Source organism: Sander lucioperca, chromosome 1 (genome assembly GCF_008315115.2).
Source record: "Sander lucioperca isolate FBNREF2018 chromosome 1, SLUC_FBN_1.2, whole genome shotgun sequence".
Taxonomy (NCBI): domain Eukaryota; kingdom Metazoa; phylum Chordata; class Actinopteri; order Perciformes; family Percidae; genus Sander; species Sander lucioperca.
Window position 1 is genome coordinate 20,417,255 of NC_050173.1, and position 23,107 is coordinate 20,440,361.

General features: G+C 42.8%; 2 protein-coding genes across 4 annotated transcripts in view; one reads left to right on the plus strand and one right to left on the minus strand.

Moving 5' to 3' along the window:
- Nucleotides 1–490: 490 nt before the first annotated feature.
- arxa (aristaless related homeobox a) lies at nucleotides 491–6,722 on the plus strand. The gene is made up of 5 exons (XM_031282206.2): nucleotides 491–1,084; nucleotides 1,458–2,022; nucleotides 3,473–3,518; nucleotides 5,186–5,517; nucleotides 6,260–6,722. The coding sequence occupies exons 1-5, from the start codon at nucleotides 877–879 to the stop codon at nucleotides 6,525–6,527; spliced, it is 1,419 nt and encodes a 472-aa protein (XP_031138066.1). The 5' UTR covers nucleotides 491–876; the 3' UTR covers nucleotides 6,528–6,722.
- A 5,592-nt stretch (nucleotides 6,723–12,314) lies between these two features.
- The window catches only part of pola1 (polymerase (DNA directed), alpha 1), a 52,038-nt gene continuing 41,245 nt past the window's right edge, over nucleotides 12,315–23,107 (minus strand). For all 3 annotated transcript variants that reach the window (XM_031282079.2, XM_031282077.2, XM_031282078.2), the window contains exons 36-37: nucleotides 20,647–20,743; nucleotides 12,315–13,278 (exon numbers count right to left, since the gene is read on the minus strand). In XM_031282079.2, coding sequence (XP_031137939.1) covers nucleotides 13,142–13,278; nucleotides 20,647–20,743 — 234 coding nt within the window. In that variant the 3' untranslated portion in view covers nucleotides 12,315–13,141. The remainder of the gene's footprint in view (nucleotides 13,279–20,646; nucleotides 20,744–23,107) is intronic.

Genomic DNA, 23,107 nt, shown 5'->3' on the forward strand with positions numbered 1-23,107 from the left:
CGTTAAACGTGAGCCAGAAATGTAATTCAGCCACCATTTCTTTTATTATTTACACGTGCTTTACTGTTACATGTTAAAATGACAGAAAATTGTGATCTTGTGTTATGGGTCCTGCTTATTCTTGACCAACAGTCATTGGGCTGGTTATTGTGTTTGCTAGGCCTACATTGTTACACATGATTAATGTTTTAAAACACACATGTGCAGTTGCAGGATTGTCATTATCAAATAATTTAATTCAAGTGAATATCATTTTTTAATATATGATTTTTGATGGCCCCTCACACATAGTCTAATTATAAACATTTTAAAGGTTAGAAAATTAAAATCAAACCAACAAGCTTTTGTAACTTTATCTGCTGAGTTCGTTCCACGGAGGAAGAACACTCCATGACGGATTTTCTGGCCTTTCCTCAAATTAACTTTAATCGTAAAATATAAAAAGCAGCTCCGCGCTGTCTCTCTCCCATATACACACATAGGAGCCAATCAGGCGCGCAATAACAGCCTACACGTAGCTAAGCGAGCGAGTGCGCGGAGCGGAGAAGCGCCTGGCAGACCGGAGCTCAGCGCGAGGTAGCCAAACCGCTGTCTGTCATTAGCTGAGAGCGTGACAGAGGAGTGACAGAGGAGAGAGAGAGAGAGAGAGAGAGAGAGAGAGAGAGAGAGAGAGAGAGAGAGAGAGAGAGAGAGGAGGAGTGAACGGTCCCGGTTCTAACAGACACTCCGGCCTGAGGAGAGAAGAAGAAGAGACCACCGGACCCCGAGAGAGAGAGAGAGCGAGAGAGAGCGAGAGCGAGAGAGAGAGAGAGAGAGAGAGAGAGAGTGAGAGAGAGAGAGAGAGGGTGGGAGACTGACAGGCGTTACAGAAAGTAGATGAACCGAAGCGTCGACATGAGCGGTCAGTTTGAGGACGATATCCACGACCGGGGCGAGAGGAAGAGCAGTAAATCCCCGACGCTGCTCTCCTCTTACTGCATAGACAGCATTCTGGGCCGCAGGAGTCCTTGTAAGGTCAGACTGATAGGGGCGCAAAGTTTGACGGGTCTGCCCGGCAGAGGGGAGCTCGACAAGACGGCTGACAGTAAGTTTTCTTTGGGCTGATATTAAAAAGATAGTAGGCTAGCCTATACATAGTTTTTTTGAGCATTGTGAGGGATAAACATGTAACAAATGAGCTAGTTGTATGTTCAAATTCTGTAGGCTAGTTAAGGCGTCAAGGAGAGTTTTTTTTTTTTTACCCAGCAAGTAAACACGTTTACAGCGAATCATTTTGTTTTCATAAAGTTGGCTAGCCTAATTAGCCTAATGTTTATTACTAAACAGCTGTTGTAAAGTCAGAAAGATGCCTACAGAAGTATGCCTATTACACTTTATTTTGACTAGAGGAATATGTTTGCTTTGCGTATTCACTGCCATTTCGTTATTTTGACATCTTTGACACGCTTCCATCTCAGGGCCAACGAAAGACCCCCTTTCTCTCAGCACTGACATGCACCTGCCACCTAAGCTCCGCCGGCTGTACGGAGCCGGGGGAAAGTACCTCCACGACCACGCAGAGACGTTGGACAGGGAGCGGCTCCTCCTGGAGCAAGCCAGCGACAGCCTCAAAATCAGCCAGGCGCCGCCGGTGAGCATCAGTCGCAGCAAGTCCTACCGGGAGAACGCGGCGCTAAGCCGGGGAGAGGGCGACCAGAGCCCCGGAGAGGGCTCGGAGGACGGCAGCCTGGGACTGGTCGAGCTCGACCCGTTGAAATTCGAGGAGGACACAGGGAAGGAGGAGGAGAGCTGCGGGGACGCTGCCGCTCTGTCCCCGAAGGACGAGGGGAGAGAGAGCTTGAACGCCGGGGATGGGGACGTGAGGGACGGGGAGGACAGCGTGTGTCTGTCGGCGGGCAGTGACTCGGAGGAAGGGATGCTGAAACGGAAGCAGAGAAGATACAGGACTACCTTCACCAGTTACCAGCTGGAGGAGCTGGAGAGGGCTTTCCAGAAGACACACTACCCAGACGTCTTCACCAGGTCAGAAGAAATTAAACTGCATTTTGTTTTGTTTTTTAAACATGAAAAAATGCTGTAGGCTATAATTTAAAAAAAAAAAAAAAAAAAAAGATAATCCCCAAAATTATTATTATTACTATTACAATTATACGAATGCATTATAGACCTAGTGTTTACAAATTTAAAAACGATAAAACAAGGCCTAAGAATTTGCATGCATAGCCTATAATAATTACACTAGTAATTGATTGTGTTTTAAAATAATATTATTATCATTATTATCATCATCATTGTTAGCCGATTAATGGCTAGCCTACACTTCAAATACAATTTTAAGAAACGCATTTAAAGACAACGCATTTAACGTGTATTGTAATAATTCTATGGGTAATAATGAAGCTAACAGCATTTAATTTTAAATAGCCTAAACAGCCCCCTAACCATTCCCAAAAACATCCCCCAGTAATTCGACACGTCTTTAACTAAAAACTGAATTGAATTTAACTGGACACTGTGCAGATAACGCCTCATAAAATGCCCAACACCAAACCCGTGCCCTGCATAAGTGAACACAATAGGCCTGCAAGTGCTAACACTGGGGACGTTTTGTTACCTGTATCCGCTCCTGTTCATACAAATGACAGCGGTGTTATTCTCAAGAGGAATAATTAACCGGTGCAGCTAAATTTACCTGCTGGAGATTATGCTGAATACAGTCTGCAACAACAACAAAAAAAAAACTCAGGGCCTAACCTCAAGCCCAAGGGCACGTGTACACACACAATAACACGCACAGCGTAAACTACAGAGCTTTATGAATTTTCTCAGGGGTTTAAACTGGTAGACATGTTTCATTATTACGATTTATAGAGCTTATAGAGCTTAAAAACAAAACAAACTCTTTAGGCCTAAATACAATTTCAGACCTGTTTCCTACTCAATTAGATTGTGACAGGCTAATTGATCCACCCGAATTTTATCCTGGAAAGTAAAAGCTTTACTGTCACAAGAACTTACATTTTCGATTTTTCTTACCACTGGGATTATTCATATTTTCCAATCGATTTACTTTAAGGCGACTTGTAGGTCTAATTTACACTGCAAGCCCATCTTGCAGCTGAACGGAGCGTCAATTGCTTTGTGGCAGGCTAGTTTAGATGTCATTATTTCAACCATTATGTTGTTACAGCGACAGGCCTGTGCTATGGAAAATCTAACAATCACTAGACCTATTTCTACCCATCCGTGACAGGGAAAATAGAATATGGCTATGGCGTCTTTCTCAGTCCATGCCAGGGAGGGGAACAAAAAATCAAGCCTATTTATTTTCGGTCGTCTATTGTTGACAGCGAACAACAGGAGGGGATAAAACAGCAATTCTACGTTTCTTCCAAACGGTGGCCTGTAACCTTGAATCTTTTCTTTCTGTCTCTTCCTCTTTTTTAATTTTTATTATACATTTTATTTTCAGAGAAGAGCTGGCAATGCGTCTGGATCTTACCGAGGCCCGTGTTCAAGTAAGTGGCTCTGTTTATCTTTATCTGAAAAGAGAAGCCTGTGACTTGTAAATCAAATAGGAAAAAAGCTGGATCCTCTAATGTTTTATGTCCTCTATAAAATGTCCCTGGTACACAGTGCTGGATAATAACAGGTGATATGCGTCACTGATTGAGGATCAGCGATTACGGGCCAATTTGAGGCAGTAATTTATTACAGTAAAATGTGTTAAATGGCCCCAGTCGCTGCGCTGGGAAGGTCTTTCCTGTTATTGAATGTTATTACACGCGAATGAGGGACGTTTTAGTGGCAATTAAGCCGACGCTGGAGATTCATAAAAAGCTCACTTAGTGCAGGAGCAAACACTGTCTATATTCCTGGGACGAGATGGTGTTTGAATTCCCATCAGAGGGGGCAGAGAGGGGGCGAGGCCGAGATGTGTGTGTGAGTAAAAAGATGTGTGGAGGAATAAGACAGAGAGAGAGAGAGAGAGAGGAGATGGAGAGAAAGAGGGGAGGGATAATGCTATTTGATTTCCCATTATGTGATTGCAATAGACCTGCATTGATCCGATGCTTTGCACTTGGGAGCGAATGAGAGACCATTAAAGGTGTTTGCTCCCCGCTCCCCTCCCGGCCCCCCCTCTCATCCCACTCTCTCCCTCTCTCCCTCCCTCCCTCTCTCTTATTCGCCTTGCACTGAAAGCGTGGCTTGCATGTCGAAAGCCCGGGCTCATAACCAGAGAGACAGTTCAAACACGGTGGAAGCCCCGGGAGGTTATGGACGACGGTAAAACAACAGATGTCTCTTTAGGGGCCGTAGGTGAACAAATCACTTAACGGGCGCCATCAGGAGGTGATAAAAACTCATAAATTCCCGAGGGGCTGTGTAATGCTAAACAGCCCTCTGGGAATAATGTGTGTGTGTGTGTGCGTGTGTGTGTGTGCGCAGTCCCTGTCGCTCAAGCCAGCTCGTACAATCACTTTCCTCATGTTGACATTTTGCTCATTGTGAGCGCCCCGTGCTTCTGCAGTGCAAACTGGGCAACAGTGGATGCGTGGGAAAGTTAAATACTCTCTTGGAATGGAAGTCACTTGTTCTCCACCTCTTAAGAATTTAATTTAAAGCGCATTAATTGTTATTGGAGCCAGTTCAGCGGTAATTTTCTGGATCTTTTGTTAACACCGCTCTTAATTATCTCTCCCCCACCCTTAAGCCCGTATACAGGGACATGGGTTTAATTAGACAGAAAGTAGATTTAAGGGACCGTGAGCGGCAGGGTTTACCTCGCATGTAATTACCGTTGACTTTCCACCTATTGGCCACAACCTGAACTAGACAACTGTTAGACTACACTGACACAACATACAACAGTCTACTCATGTTAACTACAATGAAACATTGCTGTGATGTAGCAGGACATGGAGTTATAGGCCTAGTTTTCATTATTTATAGCATGAGAGGCCTGCATAACAAGGAAAGGTCTCTTTATGTCTTTATGCAACAAAAACGGCCTGTTTATGTATTGATCTTTTTTTTTTTTTTTAAACATTCAGTCTCTTCACCTGAACCTGTATACATATTTCTAGAATCAAGCTGCTGCATTTGTCATTTTCCATCTTAAGGAAAATGAAATTTGATATCTGCTCATATTAACCTCTGTGTCATCACTTCTGTCTGCCCTCAGGTGTGGTTTCAGAACCGCAGGGCCAAGTGGAGGAAGCGCGAGAAGGCCGGGGTGCAGGCCCACCCGTCAGGCCTGCAGTTCCCCGGCCCCCTGACAGCGGGCCACCCTCTCAGTCACTACCTGGAGGGAGGGCACTTCCCTCCTCACCACCATCCTGCCCTTGAGTCCGCCTGGACAGCTGCTGCAGCTGCAGCCGCTGCCTTCCCGGGCCTGGCCCCACCACCCCACAACGGCGCTGCTCCACCACTGGCCACCCCACTTGGCCTGGGCACTTTCCTGGGCACGGCTGCCATGTTTCGCCACCCTGCCTTCATTGGACCCACTTTTGGCAGGTAAGCTTCACCCATGCACAGAGCTCCCTTGGACCTGATATCTGTTCTTTACACTTATTTACACCAGAACCTACCAATATCTGTACCTGTACTTCATGTTTATCCCTATATTGTATAACAAATAACTGCATTTTTCGCAGTCAAGCACATTTACAAAAAATGCACAGCAGCAACCAAGCTTATATTAAACTCCCAACACATGCAACTCTAATGACTGACAGTAAACCTCAGTCACACTGCATCACTGTGTGTCTCTGTCTGATTATAAATATGTTATACTGTTAACCATTCACAGTGTGTAATCCCTCTGTTAGATGCATTAACAAATTAACCAAACGTGTGATCCTGCAAGACAAGCTGTGAGGAGGTGTGACAGGCTGCACACCCCATATGCCACAATTAGCTTCTCATTTGCTTTCGTCCTCTCTATTAAAGCCTTTCACACATAGTTCCTGGTAAATTACTGGGATAACTTTATAGGCACCGCTAGTGACTTTCACTACTGTAGCCAATCTGAAGAAACTAAGAGGAAATAAAATACATCTGAGGGGCGTAAATAACAAACTTCTACCGCTAGCATACAGACAGCATTTTGTGTCGACACTGCTCTCGAATGTAAGGAGCATACCGACAGTTTTTGCTTAAAAAGACTTCTATTATTTTTGCAATGACTAATTTTAAACTTGAACATTGTTCAGCATCTATAAATGTTATAGATTGTGAAATGTCTGTCTTCTTACAGACTTTTCTCCAGTATGGGTCCCCTGTCCAGTGCTTCCACCGCTGCAGCTCTCCTCCGTCAGCCCGCCCCACCTGTAGAAAACCCCTCCCACGCGGGCCCCATCCTCCCTGACCCTTCCTCCTCTTCCTCCGCCCCTTCTTCCGCAGCTGCAGCAGACCGCAGGGCCTCCAGTATCGCCGCGCTGCGCCTCAAGGCCAAGGAACACTCGGCTCAGCTTACCCAGCTTAACATCCTGCCCAACGGAGCCGCAGGGAAGGAGGTGTGCTGAACACTCAACACCAGCTCTAGGCCTCCCCGTCCTGGGCTTACTTCCCATTCCATGACACCCCCGTCCCCCTCCAAAAACCCATTCATACCTCTGGAGGCTGATGTCCTGATGTCCCCTTGTTCAACCATCGCTGTTACATCATGTTTCCCCAACAAAATAGCACGACCAAATTCAAAAGAGCACTGGCTAAAAAAAGAGTGTGTTTGTGTGTGTGTGTCTGGTAATTACAGCTATTGTAACATTGTTTCACTCTCCTTACACACACATTTCTGAATGACAGTCCAGTAACTTCAATATTATCCAAGTTTTTCACTATAATGCAATATTTTACAACACAGCATGTATATAGCTTTTTAAGACGCTGTGTTATGTGCAAACACAACAAAATACACAGTGCCAGTGGATGAATGTAACAAAGTACAATTATTAGAAGTACTGTACTTAAGTATAAGTTTGAGGTAGCTGTACTTTAGTATTTCCATTTGAATACTTTATATACTTCACTACATTTTAGATGGAAAGATTGTACTTTTTACTCTACACTACATTTAGGATTTTACATACCAAACAAAAATAAGCATTATATTGGACTACCCAACAGTGTGTAAAAAAGTAAAAAATTTATTTAAGATTTATTTGACTAACTTCAACTGTGACATGCTACTTAAACATTAACGCATTAGTTATAATAATTCAGTAATATAATATATAGCAGTATCACCCAAAGGGGCCATCAGTACTTTTACTTTTGATACTTTAAGTACTTCTTGCTTATAATGTTTCTGTAATTTTACTTAAGTAACAGGACTTTTACTTGTAACAGAGTATGGTTTGGCTACTTCTACTTAAGTGTAGGATCTGTCATCACACACACACACACAGAGAGAGAGAGAGAGAGAGAGAGAGAGAGAGAGAGAGAGAGAGAGAGAGAGAGAGAGAGAGAGAGAGAGAGAGAGAGAGAGAAAGCTGAAGAACCGCAGGGGAACCCAGACTTTTAGAAAGGATTCTTGTGCTATTTCAAATGTGGACAACTCAAGTGCTCGACATGCTTAATCTGTATGCATTGATGTGGGCTGAGCCAGTCTGCGTCTATAATAAAAGGTGAGTTGGAGGAGGTCCCCCCCAGAACCAAAGGAAAACTGTCCATAGACCTTCCATAGCCTTCTCTATAAGCCTGACTCCTCTCCACTGCTCGCCTGTCCACCAGTCATACTCAGCAACACCACTGTGTATATATATATATATATATATATATATATATGTTTTAAATCTCCGAATCAAACCGGAGTTATTTGAGGTTGTTTCCAGCACCATTTCTGTAAATGTGTGGCAATTTGAGAGTTCTCCTCCCTGTCTTTGATTATCACAGCAGTGGCATTGTCACTAAGTCTGACTCCAGGACACGCGAGCTAAGTTGAGATCCGAGATGTGTCTCTAATGACATGACTGTGTGAAAGAAAACTGTACATATTGTGTAAAAAGGAAAAAAATGGTACCACAAAAAAGGATGATTTCAAAACAAGGTTGTGTATATTTCAGGAGACCGTGTTTTGATAATTTGCACTCGGTGTAGTGTTAAATGACTGTCGCCCTGTGTAGAATTTCACCTGTGTTTATGAATTATTAGGATTTTTAGATTATTATTTATGTCAACAATTTTCCCAGAGGAAATTAGTTTTATTTCTTATTAAGTGATTGTAAGTTTTCTGGTTTAATAATGCTAATTTGAATAAATTACATTGGTAAAATGAGTTCTCTTTTATTATTTCAAATTCCTTTAGGACTGACATAGGCCTAAACCAGGAAAAAATAAACAATGTGAAATAGAATATTATAGAACTATTAATAAAAGGTGTTATGAAGAAATAAATGTGTTTTCTGTCTTACATTGAAGAATAATTTAGCAAGATACACATTTTTAAGCAATTTACGTAAATGTTTTTAATTTATTAGAAGTCATTTTTAATATAATTGACTAAATAGTGTACTGGAATGTAAAATAAATACATCCGACTTCCGTAACAGGTTGTCTGATTCCTGCTGAGAAGGATGAAAACATTTTTTCGAAGAGGAATGTGTCTCTGCAGAGGTGGATGCGCACTGCTCCACCTGAATAAGAGAAATGGATTAGGTGTATAATCCAGTGCGCTGCGTGCGTCTATCCTCTTAAAACGAGTTGACAAAATACTGACCATATATTCATGAGCTTAATCCCCAACATGTGAAACGTGCGACAAAGGCGAGGGGTTTTCAATTAGATCGCCCACTTTATCTGAGGAGGGAGTGGGGCGTCACAAAACTTCCTTTAAACCCCTTTAAAGGCGCTAAATTGGTCTTAACATCTGTAATGCCATGTCGATGGAAGCGAGTCCCCTTTGTCATTAATGAAGTAACAAACCACTTCATCAAACGGCTTTCACACACACACACACACACACACACACCTCGTAGAGCTAATCCCCCACCCCCCTCCCCCCATTGGATCTCACTACTAATGCAGGACTATTAAAGCAATCAATGGTTATTCTCCTCCGTTTGACCCATCTTTGGTGCCCGACCAAATCGCGTGAAATTACCCTGCGGATTAATGTAGTCCCTCTTTTTATTGTCTGCATCTGTGAAAACCCTCTTCTTATTCCTGCAGTGGTTTAACAGGTCTGCAGGTCCTATACCTGTTAATCACTCAGTTTAGTCCAAACAAGCAGGAATTAGATGCTATAAGGGACTGATGGAGGGATATTTCTGCACATTCATTTATCCTAACACACACACACACACACACACACACACACACGCACACACACACGCACGCACGCACGCACGCTCACACAAAGTCACACAGCTGCTCTTTGGAGCATAATGCAAAAAGAAGCTGAGGGGAAAAAAAGAAAAGATAAAAACCAATTTTCTCCTGCATGTGCGTCCAAACCATCCGCGATGTGTGAGCTCCATGTTTTTTTTTTAATTCCTTATTCTTTTGCTCAAGCCCGGTGAAGCGTGTGTGTTTTTTTCCTTTATGGCCCTATAGGGTTTTGATGAGATTGTCCGGGGGAGTTTTAATCTTATTGTGAATATAACTAATGAATGGCAAACCAATTTGTCCCTAATATCTGGGGAATGCCTGGAGGCGGATGACCTGCTGGGAGCAAGGCTTAAACTTTCTTTGCAGCGCAAAAAGGCGAGAAAATTGAAATGCTGTCGCAGGGCAATAGCTCTGGATTTATAAAGTCACACTTGTTGTGTGCTCTTTCATTCAAGACAGGCCTGCACTTGGGATTAGACCACGAGGCTTCCTGTTGCATGAATGATCATGATAATGAATGTTGAATATATATATATATATATATATATATATATATATATATATATATATATATAAAGATGAATACAGTCCAATCATGCGGTGTTTTCTTCCAAATTGCCTGCAAAAAGAAGAAAAAAACATGATGTGGTGGATTGTGTCAACGCACTGGGCTATAATGCTTCTCCCAACTCTCGCAGGTTATTCCAGGTGTCCAGAAAATGTCTGACTTCGTCGTGCCCACTTTCATCACCGCTGCCCCCCTCCCCCTCTCTCCTTCCCACAGCTGTTGGACTTGATTTGGCCCGTGATTTGGATTCTCCCGGGCCTCGTTTCTCCCACCACGACCCTGCCTGAGAGAATAGGCCCAATCACTCCACAGCCTCAGCCGGATCAGTCCTCGCTCAGTCCCCGGGAGAGGAGCTCTAAAAGGCGCTTTGATGAACAGCCCCCCCCCCCCTCCCCCCCAGGCGGAGAACCGGCCCCGATGAAAGACCTGAATAGCAGGGCCATGGCACTCCGCTCCCCTCTCGGATCGCCCCTTAATTCCCCGTCTCTCTTGCTCTCATCCAATTAGCTCAGTGTATTAAGCGGTTTATCGTCTCATAACCGCCTTTTCAGCTCCAACAAGGGAGACACTTTGCAATAGGACCAGCTCTCCTTTTGACACCCTCTCTGGTGCTTGTATGTTCCACCGCGCTATGAATAACAGGAACAGAATAGGGGACTAATTCCCTCATCAAAGCCTACCTTGTCCATCGCTGGTCAAAACGACAAGCAATAAAGCTTAACACCACAATACAAAGAGACTTGTTCGACCTTATTAGCTTTGCTGGGTCGAATTAATGCAGGGACTCAATCTGACTGGGTTTACTCCAAACTGGGAGGACAAAACGGGGCCCTCCCTTAAAAACCTGGAGCCCGATAGTGGGAATAGCAGTCCTGTGAATATCTACTGTGAGTGGCAGTTGATTAAATCCAAAAACAGGCTAAGCCAACAGTGGGAGAAGCAGTGAAGCTGATATGATTTAATAAATATGTAAAGTTATGAGCAATAGGCTGTAAATGCACCGAGACACTTTCTCTCACACACAGCATGTTCTATCCATTGCATAGTGAATCATGGTTTAAGTGTTCAGCCCACTTAAGGTTGCCTTCACAAGTCACTGTGGTTTGAAGTGATTTGTGAGGCGTGCAGTGTTTATGGAAATGCACGCGGCAGGATGGAGTAAAAATCCCTCCACTGTATTAACACAAAGGAGAATTCTTGGACGAAAATGGTGAAACACTTCATGTAGCGAGTTACAAGACTGAACGTTCTATAGCAGAGGAAATACATACAGTAATTAGAGAATATAAGGTGATATGACGATGTCAGCCCTAGTACATTTTGCCATTCGGTGTATGATGATATCAATTCCTATTAATATAATGTGAATACTTTTGGCATCAATGTAAGGAACACCTTGATTTGAAGGGATTCAAGTCATTAGATTAGGCAAAAGCAAACATGTCTGTTATTTTAGTCATAAGCACTTCTCAATTGATTTTTCACAAAATGCACTATATCATAATACTGTGATAGAAAATTACAAATACCATAGAGGTTTTTATCCAAATCATTCACTCCTATTTAGAAATAAGTGAAATCTCATAAGAAATCAACACTGTTTGGTAAAACTCACAAAAACATGCTTATATTTATATGATGAAGCTGGTGATATTCTATATTAATTGTTTTGTCAACAAATCCCATGAAAAACATGTTTTTCCATCTTTCAGTACTTGCATACGACTTCTCGGTCTGTGGCTTTCAGCCCCAAAGCCCATTCGCTCTTTCTGAAAGTTAAAATGTAAACTTATTTTTTTAAAAGGCCAAATATTTTCCTAAATCAGCTGGGCACTGTCATTTTTAGCTAACAACACTCAAACAGGAGAAAGTGCATTTGCTGGGGACTACTTACAGCTGCGGAATAATACACATTTGATGTACTACAGTAGTGAGCATGTATGGCAGACGGTGCATGTGGGATCAACTCAGGTTCATGGTAATGAAGACGTACGTTACCTAGGGCAAAAGTGTGGCTCATTGGTGTTTTTAATAGTTTTTGGACAATAATGGTACAGAGGAATAAAATATAATGTATCAGGCTTTGGCTACACAGGCATCAATTCATTGTTGGTTTTGGTCTTTTCGTGGGATTTGTTGAGATTAAATTAAACATCACCAGACTTATCCTTTAAATAACGTGTCAAATAAAGTGAAGGGATTCTTGATTTACATTAACAGATGCCCAAACACTAATAAAAGGAGAAGATATTCAATTTTTTCCATATATATATATATATTTTTTTTTTGATAAACTCCACTTTCATGGCATGTTTGTTGTGTTATAGAGTGCAGCAGTAACAGGAAACCTGAAGACACTACTGGATCCATTCACCCATTTCTGTCACCCCCCCGCCCACAATGCAATAACACAAGATTAACATCTTATCCATTCAGCTTTTTATTGAGGTTTCAGTATCAAAATGGTTCTCATCAATTATCAAAATATCAAATATGAAATATTCTGGTCATTACAGCAACAACAAAAAAAATCACTACATACACCCACCTGAGCAATACAAGTCTGATACAGAGAAAATTACAGGCATTAAAACACAATCTGCACAGAGGAGGGAGGGTGGAAGAAAAAGAGTGATAGGGATGAAATGGCATCAGTTAAACAGAGGCAGTGGAGGAGAATGAGATCAGCTATTCGATACGGAGACAAAAGAGTGAGGGAGCAATGCGTGTGGCCTCCCTCACCCCATCACTCCCCGCATCCTCCTTACTTTCATCCCTTGATGTGACACACACTCGGGATGAATGGTGGTAATCAGAACAAGTGTCCGATTGCTGCAGGCATCCAGTGGTCTTAGTGGCCGGGGTCACTATCACTGGCTAATTACCGGCATTTGGAGTATACTGGCTGCTATGAGTCATTTTTCCCCACACACACACACGCTACTCCCCTTTACCATACAGAGTCAGGTTGACAGGGTCAAGTCATGAGTGTCAATGTGAAGAAACTGGAAAGGGGGGGGGGAGGTGTGACTGGGTTCCAAGTCATATAACAAGCCCATTAGGTTCAGGGAAGATGATATGGGGGTTAGGAGGTCAAAGCCTAAAATCACCAACCCTACTATATATATTTGGAAAACCAAAAACAGAGAAAACCGATGTAGTTGAATGTGCAAATGTCCCCCTTTGAGTCAGATGTTGGAGCTTCTTGGCAGGTGTTGTCTTTACAGATGTGTGTGTGCTGTTTTACTTGAGGGAGGAGAAGGCCTGGAAGAGTTTGGCCAGGTTAATCTCCGAGTAGCTACTGGTGGCCAAGGCTTTAACTGGCACTTCCTTCAGCCTCCGATACACATCTCTTTCTCTGTTCCACAGCTTTGCGCGAGCTGGAGGTGAAGGGAGGAAAGAAAAGAGTTATCATTGCCCAAACTCAATGGAAGATCATTCACTTCCTCAACTGCATCAAAGTCAATACTACAGGCTTCTGAAACGTGTGCATTTCAGTCCAGTGAACGGTTCACTCCTGGATGACTCACCCCCCTCCATCCCTATGATTAGGTTCTGCAGAGTCCTACTGGAAGAGGAGCAGAGAGCAAACTGGCTTTGTCTCGTCACTATTAAACACTGAGGAGTGTTTCGCCCTTAAATGGAGAGCTAACAGATCCAATGATATCTGCCAGTAATGTTATCACTTTGAGGGGACGGGAGGGGCATCACAGGATTGAACAGATGGGTCGATGGCAGCATGTGCACACACACAGGATCATAAGATCGATAGAAAAGCCCAATGAGAGCATGAAGTCAATATCTTGTCCTTGTTATCTCTTCGGGGGGGCCGCAATAAGGCCAGAGAGAAGAGAGCTGCCATCCCAGACAGGGTGGCCACCAAAACCAAATCTTAACAATATTATACTGAGCGTCCAGTGTAGATGAAGAATCATGAAACCAAGTAATAACACACTATCACACCAAAGACTGCAGCAAGCGACATCAGGAATACTAGTGCGTCGACTGGAGAGGACGCTGGTGAAGAAGCAGGAAAATGGAAATGAGAGAAAGTTTTGTTTTGTCTGTGACTGATCTTAGATTACAGCATTAATCAAGTCCTTCATCTGGTAAAAATCCTATGGGCGTACCGCACCGGTAACATATACATGTAGACATAGCCCAGGTAAAACCCACCAATCAGAGGGGACCAGCAGCACCTTGACAGTGTGCACTATATTTTGGTTCACTCAGAGTTCCACCTTCACTATGAGATTTTCTGAAGTGCAAAAACTTTATAGAACTGCAAAAGGGAAAAAAATAGCAATGAGTACCACAGTAGTCCAATTAGAGCTGCAACAAAAGCTGAAACATTAGTTGATTAATCAATTAGTCAATCTACAGAACACTAACGGGCAACTATATTGATGATTAATAATTTTTGAAGCAAAAATGACAAAAATTAAGTAAAGTGAAAGCACAAAGCAAGCAACTGGAAGAAGACCCCTCTGTCTTGGGAAATTGTGGAGGGGCATTTTTCACTATTTTCTGACACTTTATAGACCAAACGATTAATCAATGCAGAAATGAATCTGCAGAATAACCGATAATGAAAATAACTGTTAGTTGAAGCAACATTACTAATTGACGTCTTGACATTGTTTTGTCGACACACTGTACAAAAGCCCAAAATATTAAATTCACGACGATATAAAAGAAAATCTTCACATCTGAGTAGCTGGAACTAGTGAATGTTTAGTATTTTTGCTTTATAAATGACTAACTGACCATCAACTAATCCATTTATTGTTTCAGCACTACTTCAAATCCTGAACATCAACGATGAGAGTAATGGAACAGTCATCATAGTTCTTGTTACAAGCAAACAAATTAAAAACGTGTTTAAAACAGTGAGTAGCCCGTTATTTATCTAGTTCACACACACACACACACACACACACACACACACACGCTCCATATGGCCGTTGTCATGTCCTCGCCATCCCCATATCTCCTGTCTCGTCCTTCCTGCCCGCTGCATTAGTGGCTGCTGGATAAATACCAGCCCACTGACTGCCCAAGGGAACAAAGGTTAGATACACAGAGATCAACAGTGAGACACACACACACACACACACACACACACACACACACACACACACTAAAAGAACATGCACACAGACGATTGATGGTAGTTAAACACTTAAAAAGCACACTAACTCACAGTCATGGCGACTAAAAAACATCCATGTGACAAACAGTTATCACACGTGCACTCGCACACACATACACATAGAAGATGGTGTGGTTGATTTAAACGCCAGCAGCAACTATTACCAAATAACTCTCATATTAGCAAGGACAGGGATGGAGGGAGAAAAAAAGGGGGAGAGGAGAGGCAGGGAGAGACAAACTAGTCTATTTATCTGGGGAATAGAAGATTGATGATGCATGATCAAGCGAAAGCAATCATGTCATCATTTCTGAAAGGTAGGAAAAAAGAATTTTCCCCCTTCTCTCCTCGTTCCCCTTCCTCACGCCTTTCTCTTTTCCACCTCAATCACTGTGTGGCGAACAGATAAAAGAATGATTTAAGAGTCACAGAGAGGAAAAGAAAGAGGGACAAACCTTGCTGCAAGTCGGAGCACAGTAGGGAGTGTAGTTCAAATAAATAGCTTCCCTTAAAGAGCGAGTGTGAGGCGGAAGGAGAGAAGAGAGGGGAGGCGGCATTGCTGGGAAGGCCGAGACATGTATGAAAACGGAGCAGAGTGGAAATAACAAGAAAGAGAGAAAGACGACGACTGGAATGAAAGATGGAGGAGGATGTGTGGATACTGTACACACAAATGCAGCATCAGATCCCCCAAACTTTGCCTAATTGATTGCATTATTTCTCTTCCTGACACACACATTCACATGGACTCCGACACATACGCGTGCACAGTGAGTGTATCAGGGGTTATCTTTGCTCTAACTAGGTGTTGTCACACACTCGCACATACTCTGGCAGTGCTGGGCACGAGTAGATCGGGGCTCTGCACGCTCTAACTAGGTGTAAATACAATAACAAGCCTGTAATTAAGTGAGCATGATGAAGTTAATGGAGATCGGCCATTCCGTCGGCCGCCTCCATGAATATTCTATTAGGCTGGTGGCGACGGGCAGCTGGAATAGCAGTTAATTTAATCACCACTCGGAGCACAGGGAAACTTCTTTGTGTGAGTGTAATTGCACAGAATGAATAATTGATTTGACAATCGCACCCGTGGATTTTGCCACCCCGCTTTGTATCGCCGGAGAAAGGGAGGGGAGAGTGGAAGATTAAAAGAGAGAGAGGGAAGAAAATGGAGAGGAGGAAAAGAGAAGAGCTAGAAGACAGAGCGAGAGGAAGAGGAGTGGGAGGGTAGAAGAGGACCAAATGCAGAGTGCTGAGAGGTGGCAGGGAAGCGGTCGGTAAATGGATCATTAGAAAAGCGCAGCTCAAGGACAATTTATATTTTATCAATGCGGCAAAATTACATTATTGCTCACACACGCAATCATACTGCCCACACTCAAGATTGAGACCTGGAGCGGAGGGGTGATGGTGGGAAGAGAAAGGCAACAGATAGACACAGGGAGGGAGATAAAAAAGGGAGAGCAGGGGAGATAGAGAGAAGAAAAGTGACATGAAATGATTTGAAAGTCATTGATACGGGATGTTCCCAGCTAAGGAACGGACAGCATGTTTTTTTCATAGTGTGTGTGCCTTTGCGTGTGTATAATCTATTAGAGATCTCCTGCAGCGGATGAAATTACCTCCATGTTTTACTCAGTTGCAGCAATCAGGCACAAAAATGCAATATACATGTAGATAAGACAGGCTTGCAAATGTGCACACAAACACTGCCACACAAACACCCACACAGCGTCGACTCTGAGCTCTTTTATGCAAAACTATTTTACTTTAATGTGCTTTATTGTGTGTGTCAGTACACATGTAAACACATATATGGCTGTACAGAAGTGTTTAAGTGTTACTAGACAACAATTGAGGTCTACGGCACAGAGGAACAACATGTATCAGGCTTTGGCTACAGACTTGTAAGTACAATCACTCAGTGCTGGTTTTAGTATGACTGGTTGACGATAAGAAAAATGTAGTTTAGACAATGGAATCTTTTTTTATTCCTGTATCAAAAGTCATGTACCAGAATGACTGATGATCGGAATTAACTGTTTATGATCTCAAATAGTGGAGAAAAGGCAAAGCTGCATTTGAAACTTCAAGTTGCCAGCATAATGTCTAACCAGCTCTCCTAGTAGCAGATGAAGCCATTTACAATCATTACAAAGCACTATCGCCACCAGAAAGACAACACAACAATATTACGGTGAGATGGTGTGCAAACACAAACAGTGCTAATAAAGCCCTATAGGTATATATTTCACACACAACAGAGTAGGGTGTATAGGATTGTAGGTCTCCTCCCTGTAATCTGAGCAGTGTGGCCCCTGGGTGTGGAATGCAGTAATATGGGGTATTATTGCCCCCAGGACTGAGGGATAACACCTTAAACCTATATTTTATAGCAGCATGAGTGTGTGTATACATGCATCCTCCTCCATTTGAGGAAAACAGTGGCATGAGTGTGTGTTGGATATTAATCAGACACTGGTTTGTCAGTGTTGCCAGACCAGATGAACTGATAGTCACACATTGTAGCCCTTTAATCAACAACACAGTGTGCCATAAATACAACCTCCTGGCTGGATAACAGACATCCAAACCATATTCTGGGTACTAAAAGTAGAACTATTATACAATTGTCAGCTATGTTATCTCATCCTGTTGTTCTCCAATATGACATTGTATTGTAATGTTAACTATAACTATGACTTTAAGTGTGCTGCATCATGTACGCCACGTAGCGATCACTCAAAGCAAACAACCGCCAAAAGTCTGTTATTAAAGAATGATTTGCTTGATGTTATTGAATACATTTAAATGCAACTTACATCAGTGTGATGCGGCTACACATTTTTGTGGCCGCCACTGTGACACCAAGTCAGTGGAAACTTATTGTGTATGTGAACTCTGCAGAGTGCTGGGCAGTGCTGGGTACTGAGTGTTTCAGCCAGGATGCATCCACATATTCTGTCTTCAAACTGATTTTTTGGGACGAGGTTCCTTCAAAAAGGAAGGGTGATGATTTCATGATGAACAAAAGAAAAGTAGTTGGTTCTCGACTGACCAAGTAAACATGATGGTGTCTGGATGTAGTGTCTGTTTATCCTCTAAGGGCCCTGACACACCAACCAGACGGGCCGACCGTCGGCAGAAAAGCCAGTCGGACTGATCAGTCGGGTCCCGAGGTCCAAAAAATGCCTCAGACACACTGAGGCGACGCCGACTTGAGCGTACGCTCTGCGCGTGTGCGAAACGTAATATGTCTCCATAGCAGCAGGCGGCGCTGCTCTGTATTGTTTCCATTAACAGTCTGATTATTTCCCAGAAAATGAAAACCGGCAGCTGATTGGACGAACGCGTCACGTGGTTCTTTTTTCTCCGGAAATTCACAGCCAGACTGTCATGGCGGCTTGTTCAGAATACGATCTCATATTGTACTAAAATAGTTCACCGAAACGTGTTTCTGAAAACATTTTAAGCGAGAAATAGGCCGTGCAGTTTCTGAATCTGTCTTCATTTCAGATTGACAAAGGTCAGTTTAAAAGATTTTAGTCAGATTTTGAGAGGCTCATCCCCTCCCCATTTCCGGGTGAGTCCCGACTGCCCTGTCTCCGACTGAACATATTGGGTCGGCCAAAATGAAGGCCGACGGCTCCTCGGACGGCTGACAGCACGGGACTCGAGTCACCGACCTCGCCAGACGGTCCGACGGCTGATTATCGTGCTGGTGTGTCTTTTCTCTTACCAACGCCCCTTTACAGCCCACCAAGACACTTTTCTTATCAATAAAATGTTTCAATCATTGTAAATACATATAGTAGCAATAAGTGTGACAGTGTGCCCGCGGTTTCTTTTTTTCAGTTTACTTTTTTTTTTTTTTTATTATACTAAACCAACTAATTTGGGAAGCCAAAATCATTGGCTGCACTGCTCACAGCTCAGACATATACAACATAATAGACACACATAATAAAAACATGAAAAACAATATAATAATACTTGATTTTGATGGGTCTCAAGCCCAAAATGTTGGTAACCGTTGGTCTACAGGTCTGCACTGTTAACACTTAGCATTCGAAGTGTGTCTGATCTTAGGAGCTTTAAAAAAGTGGACAGACCGCACGTGTGAAATGTCTGATTCCTGGTAAAAGGCACTGACTTGATGTCAGCAGAACACAAGATGCTCACAGCCGTCACTAAACTGCTCCACAACAATGTAGCGTGTGGTGTGTATACTCAACACTGCAGCTTCTATGTGTGAAGTAACTGTGGGCAGACATTTCCAATGCTTTACTACTACGTAAAGAATGTACTGTATTGTATTGTGAGGAAGAAAATAAGACTAAGACTCAGAAGAGAAAACCCGGCGCAGACAAAAAACACTGCAAAGAACAAGAACGTAAAGAAAGGAGGAGGCCAAAGAATTGATTGGCGATGATTTCTTGCATCTGGGCAAAGACAGAAATAAAAGAAAGCAAAAATGGAGGCTATAATCATGTTAGTACTCCTCCCCCCCTGCCCCCTCCTACACCGGTCCAATCCGTCCATTTCAGCTTCCTCCATCTTCTGAGTGGTCATCTGTTGATTACACGTTATATTTACCTCTGCTGTCTCACTCTTTAGCTGCCTCACTCAGGTCCTGACTGGCACACACTCGCTGAATTCAGGCATACATATATAAATACCATACATACATAAATATTTAATCAAATAAATAAATCACTCGGCCCAGCGGCCCTTTCTAATCAAGTGACATCAATCAGGGAGAACTATGGGTAAAGAGGCCTTGTGGCTGACGCCTACTGAGTGCGCCCAGAGCGCTGGAGTAGCGTCTATTTGAGTCCAAGGGGGGAAATATACGCTCCATGTCCCATTATAGGAGAAGGGCTATCCTTTCGTCAGCGCGCACATTACTCCCCCCTATCATTTCCCCAAATCTAAAACCTGTTTTCAATCAACACAGCCAAACGAGTGCCTGTCCAAGAGAGGGAGAGAGAGAGAAAGGGGAGAGAGAGCAAAGGAGAGAAAGCAGTAGAGATGGACAGTGAGGGTAAGGGTAGAGGGAGAGAGATGGAGGGCTCTTTCCTTCTTTCTTCCAGTGATTGGAGCGTTTTGCATTCTGTATGTGTGTGTGATTGAATCCGTCTCCTAAATTAGGGCTGTCGACTCGAGGAGCTGAATGCCCTTAACCCCCCTCCCCATATCCAATGCCCATACTCCGCTACTTGTACTTGTACATCACTGGTGAATGCTATAATTGTAGCCTGGCTAAAAGGTTTACGTTGAGCTATTGATTGCTAATGGTATGTTGTATGTGTAGTTGCGAGAAAGCATTGTTAGGACATCAAAATTCAAACTTCAATAGCGGTTCTAGTAACTTGATTTCAGTTCCAAAGGCAGTACTGCAGAATAATAAAAAAAAATATGATAGAATAAACTTTTTTTTTTTTTAAAAGCAGGCCTGTTTTCACAACTAGTACTGCACAAAACTTTAGAAATGAATCCTGTAACAAATAGAAAAGAACTTTTGAAAGTTAAATACAAGACCTAATGTTAAGTACAGTAACAAAGCAACATGTATGGGTGTGCATAGTCTTACCTCTCTCATCACCCTGTAGTACTTTGGCAGCTGCATGGTCCCAGTCAAAGATGAACCTGTAGAAGCAGAGCTGGTTGTACAGGGCCTTCTCGGAGTACTGTAGACAAAACACACACAGACAAAACAAGGGCTCAAACATTGCTACTGCGACAAAAACACAATGTGAACAAAACCTGTCGCACAATCTGATGAATATAATAGAATATTGAATTTAATGTGTAATAATAACACAGAAACTGTATTTGATGTGAATCAGTTCTCTCTCTCTCTCAGCACTGACCGGTGTTTTCAGCTCTCACTACATAATGTTAATTCTTGGCTTCTTCAACTTGGCTGTTGACTGGTGCTGTATGCAGCCGGAGTCTGTCCTCAGTCAAAGACTTTTAATTAAAGTAAAAGAAGCATCGCTCTGTAACAACAGTGTGTTTTTTTTTTTTTTCTCCTAACACCAATAGAGGGTGATGTGTTCTCTCAAGCTGATCGCTTTACGTCAGTTACAGGAGTCGCATTCTACCAGTTAAATTGTTATTCATATCATATCAATAATTCATCAACTTCATAGTTTTGAAACCAGGACCTTCAGTATTTGGATCAAGTAGCTTGTGAAAAATAAGGTGTGCCAAATGTATTTATTTTTATTTTAAGATGTCAGCTATATATTCAATCAACATGTAGGTAAATATAAATAGCTAGCTAAAAAAGGAGCTATAAACTGTATCGCCTCGCGATAACACGTAGCCTCGCAATAACACGCCACATATGTTTACGCTGTGATACAGCAGACTGCCGTCTGCTGTATCACAGCGTAGATATACAGGCGGATAGCTCAAAATGCGTACAGATAACATGCCACTTGGCTTTAGGAAAGTGGCGTGTATGTTTCCGCGAAGTCATGATGTCACATTGTGTTAACAACTTCAAATATGGAACACAAAGACAATAGCTTATTTAAGCTCAAATTCCATTTATCTGTGTGACTGACTACAAGGATAGCAATGGGAGAAGATGCAGATTATTCAATAATGACAATAATCTTACTGCAGCCATTAATGCATGAACACTCCACATTTGGAATTACAGTAGCAAGCTTTTCCTGTTCTTACAATTCTGCTGACATGGTGGGAAAGGAGCATTACTCTCTTCTCAAACTCGTTTATCAGAAACATACAGTATGTCACCACTTGACTGCTAACAATGCTACTAATCCATATTATTTCCTGTTCGTATGAGTAAGTTATTAATCCCTTTAATTTCTACACTTTTAGTGTAGTGAGAGTGGGGATCATGACAGGGCAACAGATTAATAAACCCTGTTTACCAGTTTGAGAAACAGGTAGACTGAACGTGACTCTTCAAATGTGCACTCGGCTCATACGACTATTCCTCCCTGAAAACATCTCCCTTCCTCTGTGTGACACAGTAAAGCAAGAAAACAAATTTGCTTGCTTTGTTAATCTCCACTGCAATTAACTGGAGCCACACGACAGCCTGCCAGAGGGAGAGAGAGAGAGAGAGAGAGGGGGGGGAAAGAGACGGATAGGAAGAACAAGACCGAGAGGTGGGAGTGAAAGAGGAGACAGAAAAAAAGCAAAAGAGGAAAAGGGTAAAGATACAGAAAGAAGTGAGAGATAGAGAATCAGAGACGGTAAAGAAGAGAGAGAGAAAGAAAAGAGGGGATCAGGCCTGAAATGCCCTCCCTCATAATAGTTTGTTGTGATAAGCCATTGTGAGAGAGGCATGCGAACAGCCGAGGCTGTCAATTTGATTAGCCATTATACTGCATGTTTAATTGCAGTTATTGGCTCGTCATTTCCCTGCTACGCTGGAGAGGGCACGCTAAGCCCCGACCCCACACTGCCATCAGGTGTGCGCCGAGTGCTTTATTATTACCACCAGGAAGAATCCCCTGACAATTCCTGTGTGTCAGTATCTGTGTGTGTGTGTGTGTGTGTGTGTGTGTGTGTGTGTGTGTGTGTGTGTGTGTGTGTGTGTGTGTGTGTGTGAAGTGAGTTTGTGTGTGCCTATTATACCTGCCAATCGGCAATGTGCGTAATTGTAATTTCAGTTTTTACTGCTGTGGCATAATCAAGTGGCAAGATCTAAATCTAATGCAACTCAATGCAAACTATGTGATGAGTGAATGTGAGTGTGTATGTGTTTAATGGCTTTCTATGGCTGCCCACATGGCACACACAGCTGTTGACCGTTGATACACTGCCTAGTCAACAACCAAACCATGCTCATCCCATAATGGAGCCTCGGTTACGGTTGCCAAGGTTGAACAAGCTCGATCGGCACAAACAATGCACACCGCTACTTCCTCTTGAAAATTAAACACACACACACACACACACACACACACACACACACACACACACACACACACACACACACAGATTGTGGGCGGGCCAGTTGCAGCATACTGATTGATTGACAGGTGTCAGAAAGGCGTGGCTAAAAT